This window comes from Cnephaeus nilssonii (genome assembly GCF_951640355.1).
Source record: "Cnephaeus nilssonii genome assembly, chromosome: 16".
NCBI lineage: Eukaryota > Metazoa > Chordata > Mammalia > Chiroptera > Vespertilionidae > Cnephaeus > Cnephaeus nilssonii.
Window position 1 is genome coordinate 15,165,469 of NC_137087.1, and position 15,486 is coordinate 15,180,954.

Consider the following 15,486-nt stretch of genomic DNA (forward strand, 5'->3'; position numbering starts at 1 on the left):
CAGAATTCAGATTAGGTATTAGACTTGACCATCCAGAGATCTTGGGATGTATTTGCCTATACAGATATCCCCATGGACCACTGTGTTATCTAAATTTGCCAGCACAGCCCTCCCTCCCTTGTACAGTGTGAGGACAATTGTGTAGTTGTGCAGTGGGCCAAGGAATGGGTAGGAGAAGAGTGGTAAGACTGATTTAGCACATGATTTGTAGCAAGACCTTGGACTGATCACTCAACCTTTCTGAGCTTTATCTTCATCCACTGTGCAAAGTGGTTGGAGACATCATCAGTGTATCAGTGCACCTAACCTCCTTCTTCCTTCTTAGGAGAGGGTGGTACTATTTGGGTTTCTGTTTGTGATGAGACTTGGGACTGGGTTTTTCTTGGGTCACTAATGGGAGAAGAAAGAAGGATGAACCTAATAAAAAGTTATCCTCTGGGGTGGCATAAAAGCATCCTTCCCTATATTGCTTACAATTCTGTGTTGCCGACATCTTTGTAAATGACTAATGTTGGGGGAGGTCCCTGGAACTCTTTGTGGCGAGATAGAGTTAGCAGAATTTTCTGCTTGAATACATTTTCTAGGGCAGAGACATTGTTCATCAGCCTAAGTGACTCCGGTCCTTTCAACTCCCCTTTCAACTCCGCCAACCCCTCTGTCAGAACCCACCCCCGCCCTGGGGGCTGGAAGATTCTCTCTGCTCAGACAAGAGAAAGCTGGGATGCTGGGTGCATCTGTCTGGCTTTTCCCAGGCCTCTGCAGTGAATGGAGACGCTCTATTCTTTCCTATATGTAATGAAAGCCCATCTAACAAGTGCAGCCTTGCCTGGGACAGAGCCTGTGCTGGCATTAACTGAGAGGAGACTGTGTGCTGGAATGAGTTACTTGTGAGAACTCAGAGGGCAGCAATCCCCTGGGCCCTGCCTGAAGGACCGAAACTGCTCATGACCAGTGAGCATAGGGGCAGAGAGGCCTCTCCCTGCCCAAACGGGACCATCACAAGTGCTCTCTTTCTTCTTGCCTCATAACACCTGCAGGGTGAGGGCTAGGCTGGCAGCTTTCTGGCGATACTGGGCTATAACAAGTGCTAAACTGATTCCAGAAACCCAACAAGGAGAAAAGTGGGCCCTCCAGGACTGTTCTGAGGAGGCATACAATTCGTGGTTGAAAGGAATGCTTTGGTGAATTCTTTGGGGTCAGAGGGATGGGGTCCTTTCTCCCAAGAGGCATGTTGAGGCAACAACAGGTATTCTCTAACTTGCCTCCTAAAAGGATGAATCCACATAACCCCAGGCTTTCATGTGGGTGCAGGGAGTATGCAGAAGGGGGGCCCAACTGAACTGCTGCGGCCAGGAGAGGCTGAGGTCTCTTACCAGTGGTCAGTCTTCTCTCTTATCTCCCCATCCAGTGCTCAGGCTCTCCTCCAAATACAATTTGAACAGGTACTTTTAGCGATAATGTTTGAACAAGCACCGGTTTATTAGCATGCCTGTCCTGTGGACCAAGGATGCTCCAGGCATCAAAATCAGTCTCGAGATGAGGCTGGAAACCAGGAGCAAAACCATTTTCTGGGAAGGAGGATGAGAGATAAGAATAGAGTGTAGAGAGCCCCCAGTTGAAGGATGTGGGCAAGAGTCAAGTCCAGGAACCAGAAGGAGCTAATCCAGTCGGGGCTCCTTTCAGAAAGCCAGGCTGAGTCCTTCTGCCTCACTTCAAAGTTGCTGTCCACACATGGCCCTTCTTCCGTTTTGGGGGACCATCATTTCCTCCAAATATTTAACCTATCTCTTGTCATCGTACCTATTCAGAGTGAACTTGCTGGCCCCTGGGAGAGGTGGAGAGGAGGGAAGACATCCCAGAACACTGCTTTGTTTAGGAGACAGATTCAAGCTGCTTAGTGTTTCTCTTCAGGCCAGAAGATCACCTGGTAATCAGTGATGTTCCAGGCTTTTCTAGAATTAGCTAAACAACAGGAAGCCATGAATCACAAGCCCAACCTCTAACTGGCCCGTGTTCCTTTGTGTGAGCAGTAGGGATGTCATCATTGTCACCATCACCATCACCACCATCATTACCATCACCTTCACCATCATCATCATTATCCCCACCCCCATCCCCATCATCATCACTCATTATTACTTAAAACGATAGCTGACATTTATAGAACATCAATAGGGTGCATATTCAATAAATTTCATCGTTTAGTGTGATCCCACCTCATGAGCACCTGGCATCTGGCACTATGTTAAGCACTTTCCATGTCTCACTTCATTTCAGCTGCCTTCCAAGGAGGTAGGTACCACTGTCGTCCTCATTTTGCAGGAGAGGGGATTGAGGTTTGGAGGGGTTACACAGGTTGCCCAGAGGCACTCGGTGAGGTTGGGATTTGAACCCAGAGCCTGAATGTGCTTCTGTACTTTGTACATTGCTCCTGCACGCAGGACCATGGTCCCTCTTACAAGGAAACTGCTAAACCCAGCTAAATACCTCAGCAATTTATAGGCTGCCCATTTTCAATTTCTGCACCAAATGTCTTTTTGATGAGGCCTAACATCCACTCTAGGAAGCGGCAGAGGGGGATTTCTGAAGTCATTTCTAACTTCCTGCAAAAATATTCTCTAGCTGGCAAGAGATTTTCCAGATAACAATGAATACACAATAAAGCGGTGCCTCTGCCTTGGATACCTGGCTCACAAATAAGCCATTTGGCTCCCCCATCGCCCTGATACCTACAGCTAGCACAATTTATGCTCGCGGCCGGAATGGCTCTGTTCAGCCAGAAAGCAAAAGTTTATGGGCGAACCCTCTGCTCTGAAATGAAATCTAGTCTCTTTGGCTCGCCTTTATTAGGCCGTATTGTACAGCGATAGGAGACATAAGTATTCAGAATCTGCTGTCACTAAAATGGGACTGAGTTGGCAAGTGCTTTCATCCTCACACTCAGCACTGTGTCCTAAAATGGGAAAGTTGAATAGAAATTAGGGATACAAATTAGGGCCATTTTCTGAAACTTTATTTTTAATTGAATTAAATATAGCCACATTATTGTTCCCCCTTTACACAGCCCACATTGAAATGGAGACTAAGCTATCAGTGGGGTCACTGGATCAATGGAGAGAGACTATGCTGATAAATCTGGATCCTTGAAATATTGTTTTGACTAATTACCACAGCAACCCAAACACTTGGATACCCATCTTGTACTTAATTAGCTACAATCTTGCTCTATCTGGCTCCAGTATTTAGTGATACTCTTGGAAAACATTCCTTTTCATCTCTAACTCAAATCCTTTGGCTGTGATTGATTGTCCTTAATCTCTGTTCCATAAGGACATGATGGAAAATACTTGTTCGCTCTCCTTCACTGTCTTTGGGAATAGATCCTGGTACTTAAGTGTGGTCCATGTTTGGGCAACATCAGTGTTGTTTAGGGAGTTTGTCAGAAATGCAATTTTAGACCCCACCCCGGGACCACAGCATCAGAAACTGCATTTGTCTAAGACCTTGGGTGATTCCCATGCACAAGCACTGGACCCAGAGCCTCGGAAGACTAGTTAAATAAGCTCTTAGATGTGCCCACTGGTGAGAAATCACCCCAAGTGTTAACATCAGTGGATGCAGTGGGGTTCTCGCCAAACTGTCTAAAATTCTGAAGGTTCTGCAGAAGTATAAGCTGCTCTAGTGGTTTGTCTCATCCAAAGCAAGCTCATAATTCCTGTACCGACTCATATGCTTTTCTAACTTGTTTCATGTCCTCCCAGTTCTAAATATATAAATAAATAAGCAACCAACGGGTTATTTTTGGCCTCAATTTGAGAATTTAGAAGTAATGGCATTGCCAAATACAGTCTTTAATGGGCTCAGTCTATTTGCTGTTGCATTGTTGTGCGATTCCAATGTTGATTCATTGGAAACATTGGAATCCATAAAATGAAGACAAGGGACAAATGAAGGGCGAAGTCCCATGAGCAAGATAGCGGGGGCCTGAGAAAGGGGGCTCCTCTCCTTAGGGGTGGCGGTGGGACTCCTCGCCAGCAGGAGGAAGGACTTCGGTGAGGTTGCTGGTGATGCACCAGCTTCTGAGAGTTCCTTCTTTCAAATCCAAGCCTCCATGTTATTGGGTTTTGGATTTGGGAAACCGTAAGCCACTTGCTAATGAGTAGCCCAAGATGCTCTGTGATGACAAAATTTCTCAGAAGACTATTGCTTATAGTAAGAAGTTTTCTGGGAAGTTTAAAAAGGACCCAATTGCACGTGCTCCCTATTAGATCTCAAGAATGAAGAATTTTTCAGCATTTGGAGGCAGAGTAGGTTCATTCCACTGTCTGACACTAAATGCTATGAAGAGATAGTGCTTGTGGTTAGATGCCTGGGAAAATGGTGGGTGTCACTTTGTGTCTTCCTCCAGTTTTGTCATGCTCAGTTCAGTTCAACAAATACTAATTAAGCACCTCTCACAAGGGCCTGTGCTGCTTGTTCTAGAAGATGCAAAGTTCAGTGCACAAAGGAGGGGCTCATGTTCCCAATTCTGCTTTCTTGTAGTTCTTGTGAGCTGTTAGGAGACCCAGATGCTGTGATGGTAGCTTATGGTAGGTACTGGCTGCTTCCTATGGGCCAGGCAAGGTTCTGTGCATTCTATGTGGGTCATCTGTCCAGCCTCCCAGCATCCCTGGAGGTGGGCACCATCAGTGTTCCCATTAACGCGAGGCAGAGCACATCTGCTGGGGAAATGCAGAGCAGCCTTGCCAGTGAGGAGGCGCACACTGTGAACTTTTAGGAAGCTGGACTTTGACCACTGGAAATGGCCATAGAGAGAGCTGTTTGTGCTGAAGGATCAAGGGAAACCCCGAGGCAGGAAGTAAGGGAGAGCAAGGTTTAGATCAGCACTGCCCATCTCCATGACCTGCTCCTTAGAATAGTGGGTTCTGTGACTAAACACCAAGTTTCCCCCTGGAGACTTACAGTTCATCCTAATGTGTTAAATACTCCACGTATTGCCCTAAAAAGTCCCATTTGGCTTTGTTAAATCCAGTGCTTCCCAAATTTATTTCATCCATTCAACCATATCATTGAGCTACTACTATGATCCCTGCATTGTTCCAGGCACTGGAGATCCAGACAAAATTGTCTGCCTTCAAAATGACCCCCATTTTAATGGGGATACCCTAGAACCTGCTCTTCTCTCTCTTATGTTCACAGTAGTACCCATTAGTCACTTACTTTGGAAAATCTTACTTGAGAATAATTCAGCTTCACAGACACCTGGGGAAACTGGGAGAAGGAAGGTTTGTGAGGTAGAGTGTGGCTAGCACAACCACAGGCGCCATCCATGGAGGGTCCTGTGAACTGTTTGCGGCCCGTCCACCCAGAGATAAGGAAGAACACAGGAGGAAGTGCTTTGGAATTTCTAAAGCAATTGGCAGATTGATTTTATATTGGTTGAATCTCATGATAAAAATGTTGTACTTTGCATGTCTTGCTTTTCATTTCTTTTTTCTTCTTGTTTTGGAATTCGTTTTTGTAAGAGTTTTCATAAGTTTTTGTCTGCAGAAGAATAGATATTAGAAATAAAAATAAAAGCCTGGTCCCTCACCTCACGTGGGCTGAGGAGCTCTGTCCTGGGAAATCCTGTGTGGGGAGCAGAAGTGTTCCCCAGGAAGGTTGCTCAGCCTATGGGAGAGCATGTACTTCCTGCTCCCTCTACCAGATTAGAATTGTTTTAGGGATATTTTAAGAACCTTATTATTTGAAGTGAAAATGAGGATGCTATTAACTATTAGCAAGATTGCAAAAACAAAGTCATATTTGGATAGACAGTAATTAGACCAATCTTTAAAAAAGTCTGACATCTCTTAAGCATAAACACCTTTGCTAGATTAGAGAAAAAATAAAAAGAGAGTAGAAGGTCTTCTATGTATTGAAAAAAAACACCCATTTTCTGCCATATAGGTAACACTTTCTTAAATAATCTACACTAATAAAAGAGAAACATGCAAATTGACCGCACCTCTGCTAGCCCACAAGCCACGCCCACAAGCCAATCAGGAGCGAGTATGCAAATTAACCCAACCAAGATGGCTGCAGCCACAGAGGGAGCAGGAGGCTTGGGTTTACCTGGCAATGGAGGAAGCCAAGCTTCCCACCCGCTCTGATCAACCCTGGCCTCCACTCAAGGCTACAAAGTTTCAATTATAGATGATAAGTAAATCCCAACAAAAATGGCAGCAGCCATGGAGCTGGAGAGAGCAGGAGGCTTAGGTTGCCCCCGGCGATGGAGGAAGCCAAGCTTCCTGGCCGGCCCTGGCCTCCGTTCAAGGCTACAAAGTTTCAATTTTGGAAGATAAATAAATCCCAGATACCAACGCCTCTGCTTGGTCGCTGGGGGGCATGGCCGGCCTGCAAACCACCACAGGCCCCTCGCCCAGGCTGCCCGACACCCTAAGGGAACCCCCACCCTGATCCGGGATACCCTTCAGGGAAAACCAGCCAGCCCCCACTGGTGCACCAGGCCTCTATTCTATCTAATAAAAGAGTAATATGCAAGTTGACTGTCACTCCAACACACAAGATGGATGCCCCAATGTGGACACAAGATGGCCACCACAAGATGGCCAGCAGGGGAGGGCAGTTGGGAGGGACCAGGCCGGCAGAGGAGGGAAGTTGGGGGCAACTGGGCCTGCAGGGAAGGGCAGTTGAGGGGGACCCAGGCCTGCAGGGGAGGGCAGTTAGGGGTAACCAGGCCTGCAGGGGAGGGCAGTTAGGGGCAATCAGGCTGGCAGGGGAGCAGTTAGGCATCAATTATGCTGGCAGGGGAGTAGTTAGGCATCAATTAGGCTGGCAGGGGAGTGGTTAGGGAGTGATCAGGCTGGCAGGCAGAAGCAGTTAGGGGCAATCAGGAAAGCAGGCAGGCGAGCAGTTGGGAGCCAGCAGTCCTGGATTGTGAGAGGGATGTCCGGAGGATCAGGCCTAAACGGGAAGTCGGACATCCCTCGAGGGGTCCCAGATTGGAGAGGGTGCAGGCTGGGCTGAGGGACACCCCCCCATGCATGAATTTCGTGCACCAGGCCTCTAGTTTCTAAATAATTATTCTTAAAATTTGTTTTTTAAATTGATTTTAAAGAGGAAGGGAGAGGGAGAGAAATAGAGATAGAGAAACATCAATGATGAGAGAGAATCATGGATCAGCCATCTCCTGCACACCCTCTACTGGGGATCAAGTCCCAAACCTGGGCATGTGCCCTGACCAGGAATCAAATCATGATCTCCTGGTTCATAGGTGGATGCTCAACCACTGAGCCATGCCGGCCGGGCAATAATTATTCTTTTTAAAAGTTCTCCTATCACGCTTTCTGCTAACCATTCTTTTACCTCCAGTCCCTCTGGCACTTTTTGTTTCTTCTGAAATAATCTGGGCTGGGGGAACATAGTGGGGAAATGCCATGTACGCTAATGCTTTGTGGTGTGGTCTGTTCTCTCTAAATACCTCATATGGATTCATTTTTTTCATAATGTTTGATGGGAGAAATCTTATTTGATAGTCTGCAGCCCACTAGTCTGGGAATAAGAGACTTGGCTCAAGTCTACCCCGAAATGTGTCTTTGGAGTTGTTTATTTATTCGTCCAGCGCTTAAGCAACCAGTTATCTGGCATTCCATCAGATCTCAAATAATTTGTTTTAATTGACATTGTCCTGAAGCCTTTGGAAAAATCTGAGATCCTTTTTTCCTGCCCTCACATTCTGGACAATGCAGTCTGAAATGGGCTATCATTGAGGGATGCCAAATGGTTATGGAGTCCCCAGCGTGCAATGCTGCTATCAGAAGGGCCGCCGACCCACGTCCACGTCCAAGGACAGCCATGGTAGGCAATGTGGCACAAGAAAGAAACATATTCTGAAAGGTGCACAGTACCACTCGTTCCCCAGCTCTTCTGCATCTTTCCTTTGGTTTCAACTGGATGGCCAGTTTCCCCACCCCCAGAAAGCTGTGCACGGAGGCAGTCCCTGTCCTGCCACCTGTGAGGACCTAAGCGAGCAAGATTCAAACGTGTTGTTTTTAGTTCTGGGATTTGGTTTAGGGGGTTGTAATTATACTGAAGAATGTAGAGGCCAGGAAGTGAGAGAGAATGAGAGCCACATGCCCATGGATAACAACTGGGGCACATTTGTTAACGTGGGAACTTAGAAGGAAACGGAAGAGAGACAGAACCCAGGTGCCCAGGGATGAAGTCTTCTCAACATTCAGTTGTCCTCAACATCGTTCTTTCCAGCAAGAGACCCTTAGACACAGCGTGAAAGCAGATGTTTCCCAGGGACAGAGCGTGCTTGTGCTGTTGAAGGAGGGCACAGTGACCCCACTCATTTTAATCACCAGCCACACCTTCATCCGCCCAGAGCCTGTAAATGCTGCTTCCCTTTGTAATTGTAATCAGGGGCCTGACACGTTCTGTGGACTCTCTCTTTTTTGTAAGAATAAATATGTCTTGATGGGATCTAAGGTACATTGGCCAGTTGATGTCAGTGCACTGTTTTAGACGGTCACATTATAAAGACTGTCACATTATTAGCGGCAGGATATTAGCTGAGAATTCAGATACTTTTTTTAAAAAAAATTATAAATGTAACAACAACCTGCTATTAGACTGGCCTCCTACTACCATTTCTGGGCAATGTTCGCGTGTGTGTTACGACTCACCTCTTCTTATTGCAGCTATTAAAATAACGGTCATTGGTTTTCATAATTTCCTTTCAGTTCATTATTTTTGATGTACGCAATATAACATATATTTGGATTAAAATAGTGTACTTGTTTTCAATTAAATAAGGATTGGAATGTGATCATCTTTGGAATTATTTAGATGACTCTGGAGGTAGGGATAGACTTTTACAAAATTATTTGGTTGCAATCAGCATGGTTATCCTGACTCATTGCTGGAACAGAATTCGCGATGCTTGTAACGCAGCCCAGTCAGGATGGTTGATTCTCCACATTCACCGGGCTGTTAGCATTAGAGAAACACAGTTTCATGCTCATCAGGGAAAGCATAAAATAGAAAAGGTGTCATTACCGACCGATCATTAGTAACACGTGCAGAATTGGAATCAAGAAGGTGTTCCTTCCCCCAGAGCCAAGGCGGATGGTTCTAGTTGGAAGGTGCCTTTGATGACAGAGCCATCAGCCCATGGATTGGTAGACAGCCATTTTCTGGGGGGTGGAACTCACTGGTTGAAAAATTAGATAATGAAGGGCCCATGAATAAGACCATGAGAAGTGTAGACGAGCTGGCCAGTGGCTCGATTCCTTTTCTCCCCGAGGATTCTGTGGGTTTTTGATGCACAGGTCACCCGCGCATCTTTCTAGGTGCTTTTCTGGAACAGCTGGAGTTTGATGGGACAAGCTGAGGACAACTTGCTGCCTCAGGCAATGTTTTGCCTTTGACAGATTGCTGAATGACTGGCAAATTAATTTTGGCACCTTTCCCTAAGTCATTTTGGTCCCATTCCTTCATTTTTCTGCAGGGAAGTGTTCACATTTCAGTTAAAAATACGTTGACAACACAGATGTGGAGAACAGCATGTACTATTTTAGGAAAGAACTGGAGGCTCGGATGGTTCCATTGTATAGAATAGAATTGATGCCGTCATGCTCTGCGAGGAGGCCTGAAGTCTTTCAGCTTGACGCGAAATCATTGTTACTCCTGCTGGCCTCTCACAAAGTCATGGGCTCAAGGGGTTAGGATTTTGAATCCTTGAGGGTGTTCTGATCTGATATTTCCCTCTTAGGTGCTTATATACAGAAAGTCTTTCCTGGACCCCAAACTTTAGCATCACTGCTTTCCTATATTGACCTGTCATTTCTAGCAAGAGGTAATATGGTAGGTGATTAAGAACATGAACTCTGGCCCTACCTGGTTTTGCTCAGTGGATAGAGCATCAGCCTGCGGACCGAAGGGTCTTGGGTTCAATTCCGGTCAAGGGCACATGCCCGGGGTTGTGGGCTCAATCCCTAGTAGGGGGTGTGCAGGAAGCAGCCAATCAATGATTCTCTCTCATCATTGATGTTTCTATCTCTCTTTCCCTCTCCTTTTCTCTCTGAAATCAATAATATATATATATTAAAACAACAACAACAACAAAAAAGAAAAAACATGAACTCTGAATCCTGTTTGTCCCACTCATTGTTTTGTGACCTTCAGTGGGTTACTTAACCTCTCTGTGCCCCAGTGTTGTCTTCTGTGAAAGGCGAATCATAATGACCAAACTCACTGTACCCTCTCTAGATCTCTTTGTACACTGGCCTTTCCTCTGTGTTCACCACAGTGTCTTAAACTGGACATATTTTACACTTATTTTTCCCTTCCTGAGAATGCATCTCGTTGCTGCTGACAAAGATAAAAGGAACCTGCACTTTCGCTTTTCCACACCAAGTCAGAGATGCCATGCTTGAGACAGAAAGGTAAACCTGAATAAGAAGTCACCATTGGTACCCTGACCTGAGGATGGAGAGTGAGGTTCTGCTGACTGGGTTGGTGACCACTGCAGTGTCATAGGCTGGGTGCTTGCACCTGACTCTCCTGATGGGACTGTCCTTGTTCCATCACAACTTGTCATTCTTACCCCCTAAGGATTAAGGCATCTCCGTAGTAGTGACTTACTGATTCTTCTGCTCTTATGTGGTACATATGATTTTTAAACAAATTTAATTGTGATAAGAATATATAACATAAAATTTACCATCTTAACCATTTTAAGTGAGTTCTTTTTTTTGGGGGGGGGGGGGGAGCTGTTGTTTCTTTTGTGTGTGTGTGAAACATTTCTCAGAAACCAGAAAACATGTTGACTCATTCATATGGAAACAGTGTTAAAGATGTGGAATCCTGGTTTATGAATTTATACTCCTCAGCATGTATACGGAGAATTCACTGCTACCATAGCCTCACTGTAGATACAGCCTGAGAGTCTGCATATGGATGTGCAAGAGGCATTTTGCTTTCCAGAAAGTTAGGTATATATTTTTTCCAGCTTTTTTGACTTTTGGTCCTTAAGCATTTCAAATCAGCCACAAAGGCAGACTTGCAGAAAAAGAAATGTGGAGAAAGTCAGTAAAAGTCAGATGTTTCTGGTCAAATATGTCATAGCTGGATATTGCTGGTGCTTTTTCTGGCAAAGAGAAAAAATATGAGGAAATAAATACTGGTTTAAATTGATTTTATCAGTAACTAGAACAGGTTCTAAGATACTTAATATGCTCAACAAATATTTGCTGAATGAACAAATCAGTGAAACAAATGATTTTTGCTAAGTTCAAAACAAACATGCATAATACTGTTGTTGCACAAAGAATCTATTTCTCCTTTCAAAAGTTTAGTGACTAACCTACAATAAAATTTGGTCTAAAGAGTAGTTCCATTAGGACAAAGAGGCATGAAAATCCTGACCATACCTAAACGGACAATATGGAAACCACATTAATTGAGGAATACCACCAATAATAAAAAATGACTGAGACAAAGGATCATTTCATTATTTTTGAAAATCCCTGTAATATTTAAATTAGCAACATGTGGAACACATTATAAAAGGAATGTCCCTGCCCTGGCCGGATGGCTCAGTTGGTTGGAGTGTTATCCTCTACACCAAAAAGGTTGTGGGTTCCATTCCCAGTCAGGGCACACACCTAGGCTTCAGGTTCAATCATTGGGGGTGCATTCAGGAGGTGCATATGGGAGGCAAAGGATAGATGTTTCTCTCTCACACTGAAATTTCTCTTTCTCAAACCAATCAACATATCCTTGGGTGAGGATTAAATACATACATACATACATACATACATACATACATACATACATAAATAAATAAATGGAATGTCCCTGCTGAAAGACCTAGCCAAATTCTTATTAGAATACAATTTGCTCTCATAGTTCTATGAGGACTTATCATTGGCATTCCCTCATATGCTCTCTTATTTACCAATAAAAGGTTTTGATGGTATAGTACCCAAAATGTTCTATATTTCAAATTATTTACTAAAGACTAGGTTTTCTTCAGGTTAGTTAGAATTAATGATGTTTGCTTTTAAAATCAGCATACCTTTTATTTGAGAAAAAAAAGTTGAAATCTTATGATTTGAGGAAATTAGGAAGTTTGTGATTAGGCTCAACACACTGCAGCTAATTTTTAAAATCATACAGTTTAGCAGTAGAAATGGTTGAGTGCCTTGTTTTTTAAAGACCCCACTCTGGGGAAGACCGATTTGGAGATAAACAGCCGGCACCCAGCAGCGGTGCATGGCTAATGTGAAACGTGTGGGAGTAGGTTAGAAGCAGCTCCCACTAATGAGGTTAACCAACACAATCTAATCACCCGGACTGAGCACAAAGCAGGCAAACAGCCTAGAAGCAGGGAGCATTCAATTTATTTCTAAATTATTTCTGTGTTTTTTTTTTTTGTATTCCACAGTGTCACCAAGTATGTAGTAGGTTTTCATTTCCCACTCTTCACAAGTCTCTTTCAATTTCAAACACTGAAGTTACCCAGTTAACTTACCGTTGGACCACCGGCAAGATGCCTTTTAATTCAATATCTGCACCAGAAGTTATTAAGAACCACTTCCCGTTGGCTGGGAAGTCCCTCTCATCCTTCCCCTTATTGAACCTCCAGTGGCAATGAACTTGGGAGGCAGCATCTCACAGATACCCAAGGACACAGCCTGTCTGCCTGCATGCAAGGGGAGCAATGAGATCCCCAAACTCTCAGAGTGGCTAAGCATTCTTGTTGTTATTCACTTTATAATTTTTAAAGATTGATTCCAAGGTAAAAATAAAAAATTCAGAAATTCTTAGCATGAAGAAGGTTGTTGGGAAAACCAGTTGAACTTGATCAATCAGGCAAACCCCCCACATTTTAATGAAAATTGGGGTAAGACCTCTCTGAAACTACATTTTATGTTTTGTGGAATTCAATATGGGGTTGGGAAAATCCCACCCCCCAAAGTAGAAATAGGTGCATTGTTTCATTGTAATATAAATATGCTCATTGTAAAGGCCTTCAGACAATGGGGACATTTATAGAGAAAAAGTGTCATTGTATATCTCAGATATAACCACCGTTTTTTGGTATAAAGCTTTCTACATTTTTCCATGGCTTTACAAGCATTCAGATAATTATAGAGTATTTAAAAAAAAAACAGGATCAGACAATACACACTATTTAGTAATGTGCCCTTTTACATAATTTCTATATTAACATACACATTTTCATCATAACTTTTAATTCATTGTATTTCATTGTATACATGTACCATTTGTGGTTATTTCCAATTTTTTATGAATAGAAAGGATGTTCTTATACATATGTCTTTATATAATTGCCTCCGTGTATTTTTTGCTATGAATACTTAAAATGGAATTGTGTAAGAAAATGTGGACTTTTATAAATATTGATAACAATTGTCAATTGCTTTCCCAAAAAAATCACAGTTTACCTGCCCACCAGTATGGCAGTGAGCACCCATGCCTCTACACCCTTGGGAATCGACAGGCTTAAAAAGAAGGGGTGCTTTAGGGGGGACATACTTCTCACCTGTGAATTCGGGGCCATGGAAAGCTTCACCTGGGCGACGTGCTTGTGTTCCTGGCTGTTGAGGAAGGTCACCATCGCATACCCAGTGCATTCCTTTGTTTCCAGAATGGTAGAACTCGAGTTTTCCTTGTGTAGCCTTCTGCCCATATCTCAAACCCTCCTCTTGCTCTCCTTCAGATTGAGGAAGACACGTGGCAGAAATACTACTTGGAAGGAGTCTCCAATGAAATGTACACAGAATATCTCTCCAGTGCCTTCGTGGGTCTGTCCTTCCCTACTGTTTGTGAGTAAGTGACCACGCCCATATGCTCCTCGGGCCTCTGGGATATTTACTGGGTTCCCCTCAGGAAAGATGCCCACCTCTGCCCAGCACAGTGGGGGTACTGGACAATGCGGGACTGTGTCCTGCGGGCTCAGCCGTGGGAAGTGAATGGGAAGGTGGGTCGCTGAGTGGTCTCTGCCTGGGGGATTTCTGCTGGCCATACTTTTCCTTCCAGTCCTGAGAATCTCAGGCGTGGTCCATCATTTGTACTAAATTAGGAACTGCATTTTCCCGCAGATCTTGAATTATGCTTCTGTGATGCAGACATATTTATGAAGGGGAGGTGTGAACCCATGTCTCTCTGATTTTACTAGCAAATCTTGATAGCCCCTTGATGAAAGGATTTTTAATCTCTTTCAATTAAGTCAGGTCATAGAGACATCAGAGAAGGCACTGTTCAAAGTGCCTTCTTGATTTGCCGAGGAAATGCAGAGCCACAGGTACCAGAAAGAGACCTTGAAAAAGTCCCCAACATGGACAACTGTTATGTTACAACTAGAGGCCCAATGCACAAAATTCATGCAAGGGGCTTGACCTTGGATGGCCCTCCCAGCCCTGGCCGGCCCTCACAGCCCCAGCTTCATCCAGAAGGTCATCTGGACGGTTGTTCTGCTGTTCGGTCTAATTAGCATATTAGCTCTTTATTTTATAGGATAGTAGGAAGGCTCAGCTTCTCCTGACCCTGGCTCAGCAGGACGGATTTGTCAAGGGCAGCCCCAGCCATAGATAGAACAGGTGTCACCGAAGGGGTATGACCTCAGGAGCTTCAGTTGTCTTGGACCCCAAGAAACTTCCACCACCAGGACGATGCCTCAAATCTCCCCCCCCCCCGCCCCCGCCCCAGCTTAGGATCTCAGATGCTGGGTTTAAGTCAAACAGGGGCTTTGTTCCCTGTGAAGACACCAACTCCCTGGAAGCATTGAAACATTCAGCCTGATCCATTGACACCTTAGCAAGGGATTCGATAACCTCACTGATACCAACTGGGAAGAAACGGGGGAATCTGGGGAGCCATTGGAAGAAAAGCTGTTCCCCTGTGCTGTCTGTCTGTCTACATACCACACCAGTCCTCTGGAAAGGGAGGTCTGAGGAGGGTGGTCCAGGGGCTCTCGGCTTCCCCTGGCTCAGTCCTGTTCTGTGCACTGTGGGGAGGAGCTGGGCTTGGGGTTTACCTGGAGATGCCTGTCAGTGAGCACAGCAGGTGCGCTCGGTCTGTCCCTGGCCCAGACCCTGAGCAATCCAGAGTGGTTTGGCTGTTGACTGAAATTTCTCACCCTGTCTCTATGCGAAAGTTTAAATGCTAAATGGACTGGAAAAGTGAATAGGTAATTGATTTGGAAGAAGTTATTTTCTGAGAACGGATGCCCTATTGTAACTCCCATGGTCTCCTGTCTCTGAGAGCGATTTCTCTTTCTGAAACAGAAAAACATTAGCCATTCAGAGGCACTGCGCCCTGCAGCACTGAGGCCGGCCCGGGGACTTGCTCCACCTTGGAGCCTGGCGCGCCTAGCACGGGAAGCGCTGAGAATTCGGGACTTCTAACAGGAGCGGGCTCATAAACAGCAGCTGTGGCCTCCTGTGCCTG

General features: G+C 44.8%; 1 protein-coding gene across 21 annotated transcripts in view; it reads left to right on the forward strand.

Annotated features, from left to right (window-relative positions):
• Positions 1-15,486, forward strand: part of KCNMA1 (potassium calcium-activated channel subfamily M alpha 1) — a gene marked incomplete at both ends in the record, with an annotated part of 694,964 nt that overhangs the window by 528,389 nt on the left and 151,089 nt on the right. For all 21 annotated transcript variants that reach the window (XM_079794081.1, XM_079794087.1, XM_079794070.1 and 18 more), the window contains one exon: positions 13,757-13,866. In XM_079794081.1, coding sequence (XP_079650207.1) covers positions 13,757-13,866 — 110 coding nt within the window. The remainder of the gene's footprint in view (positions 1-13,756; positions 13,867-15,486) is intronic.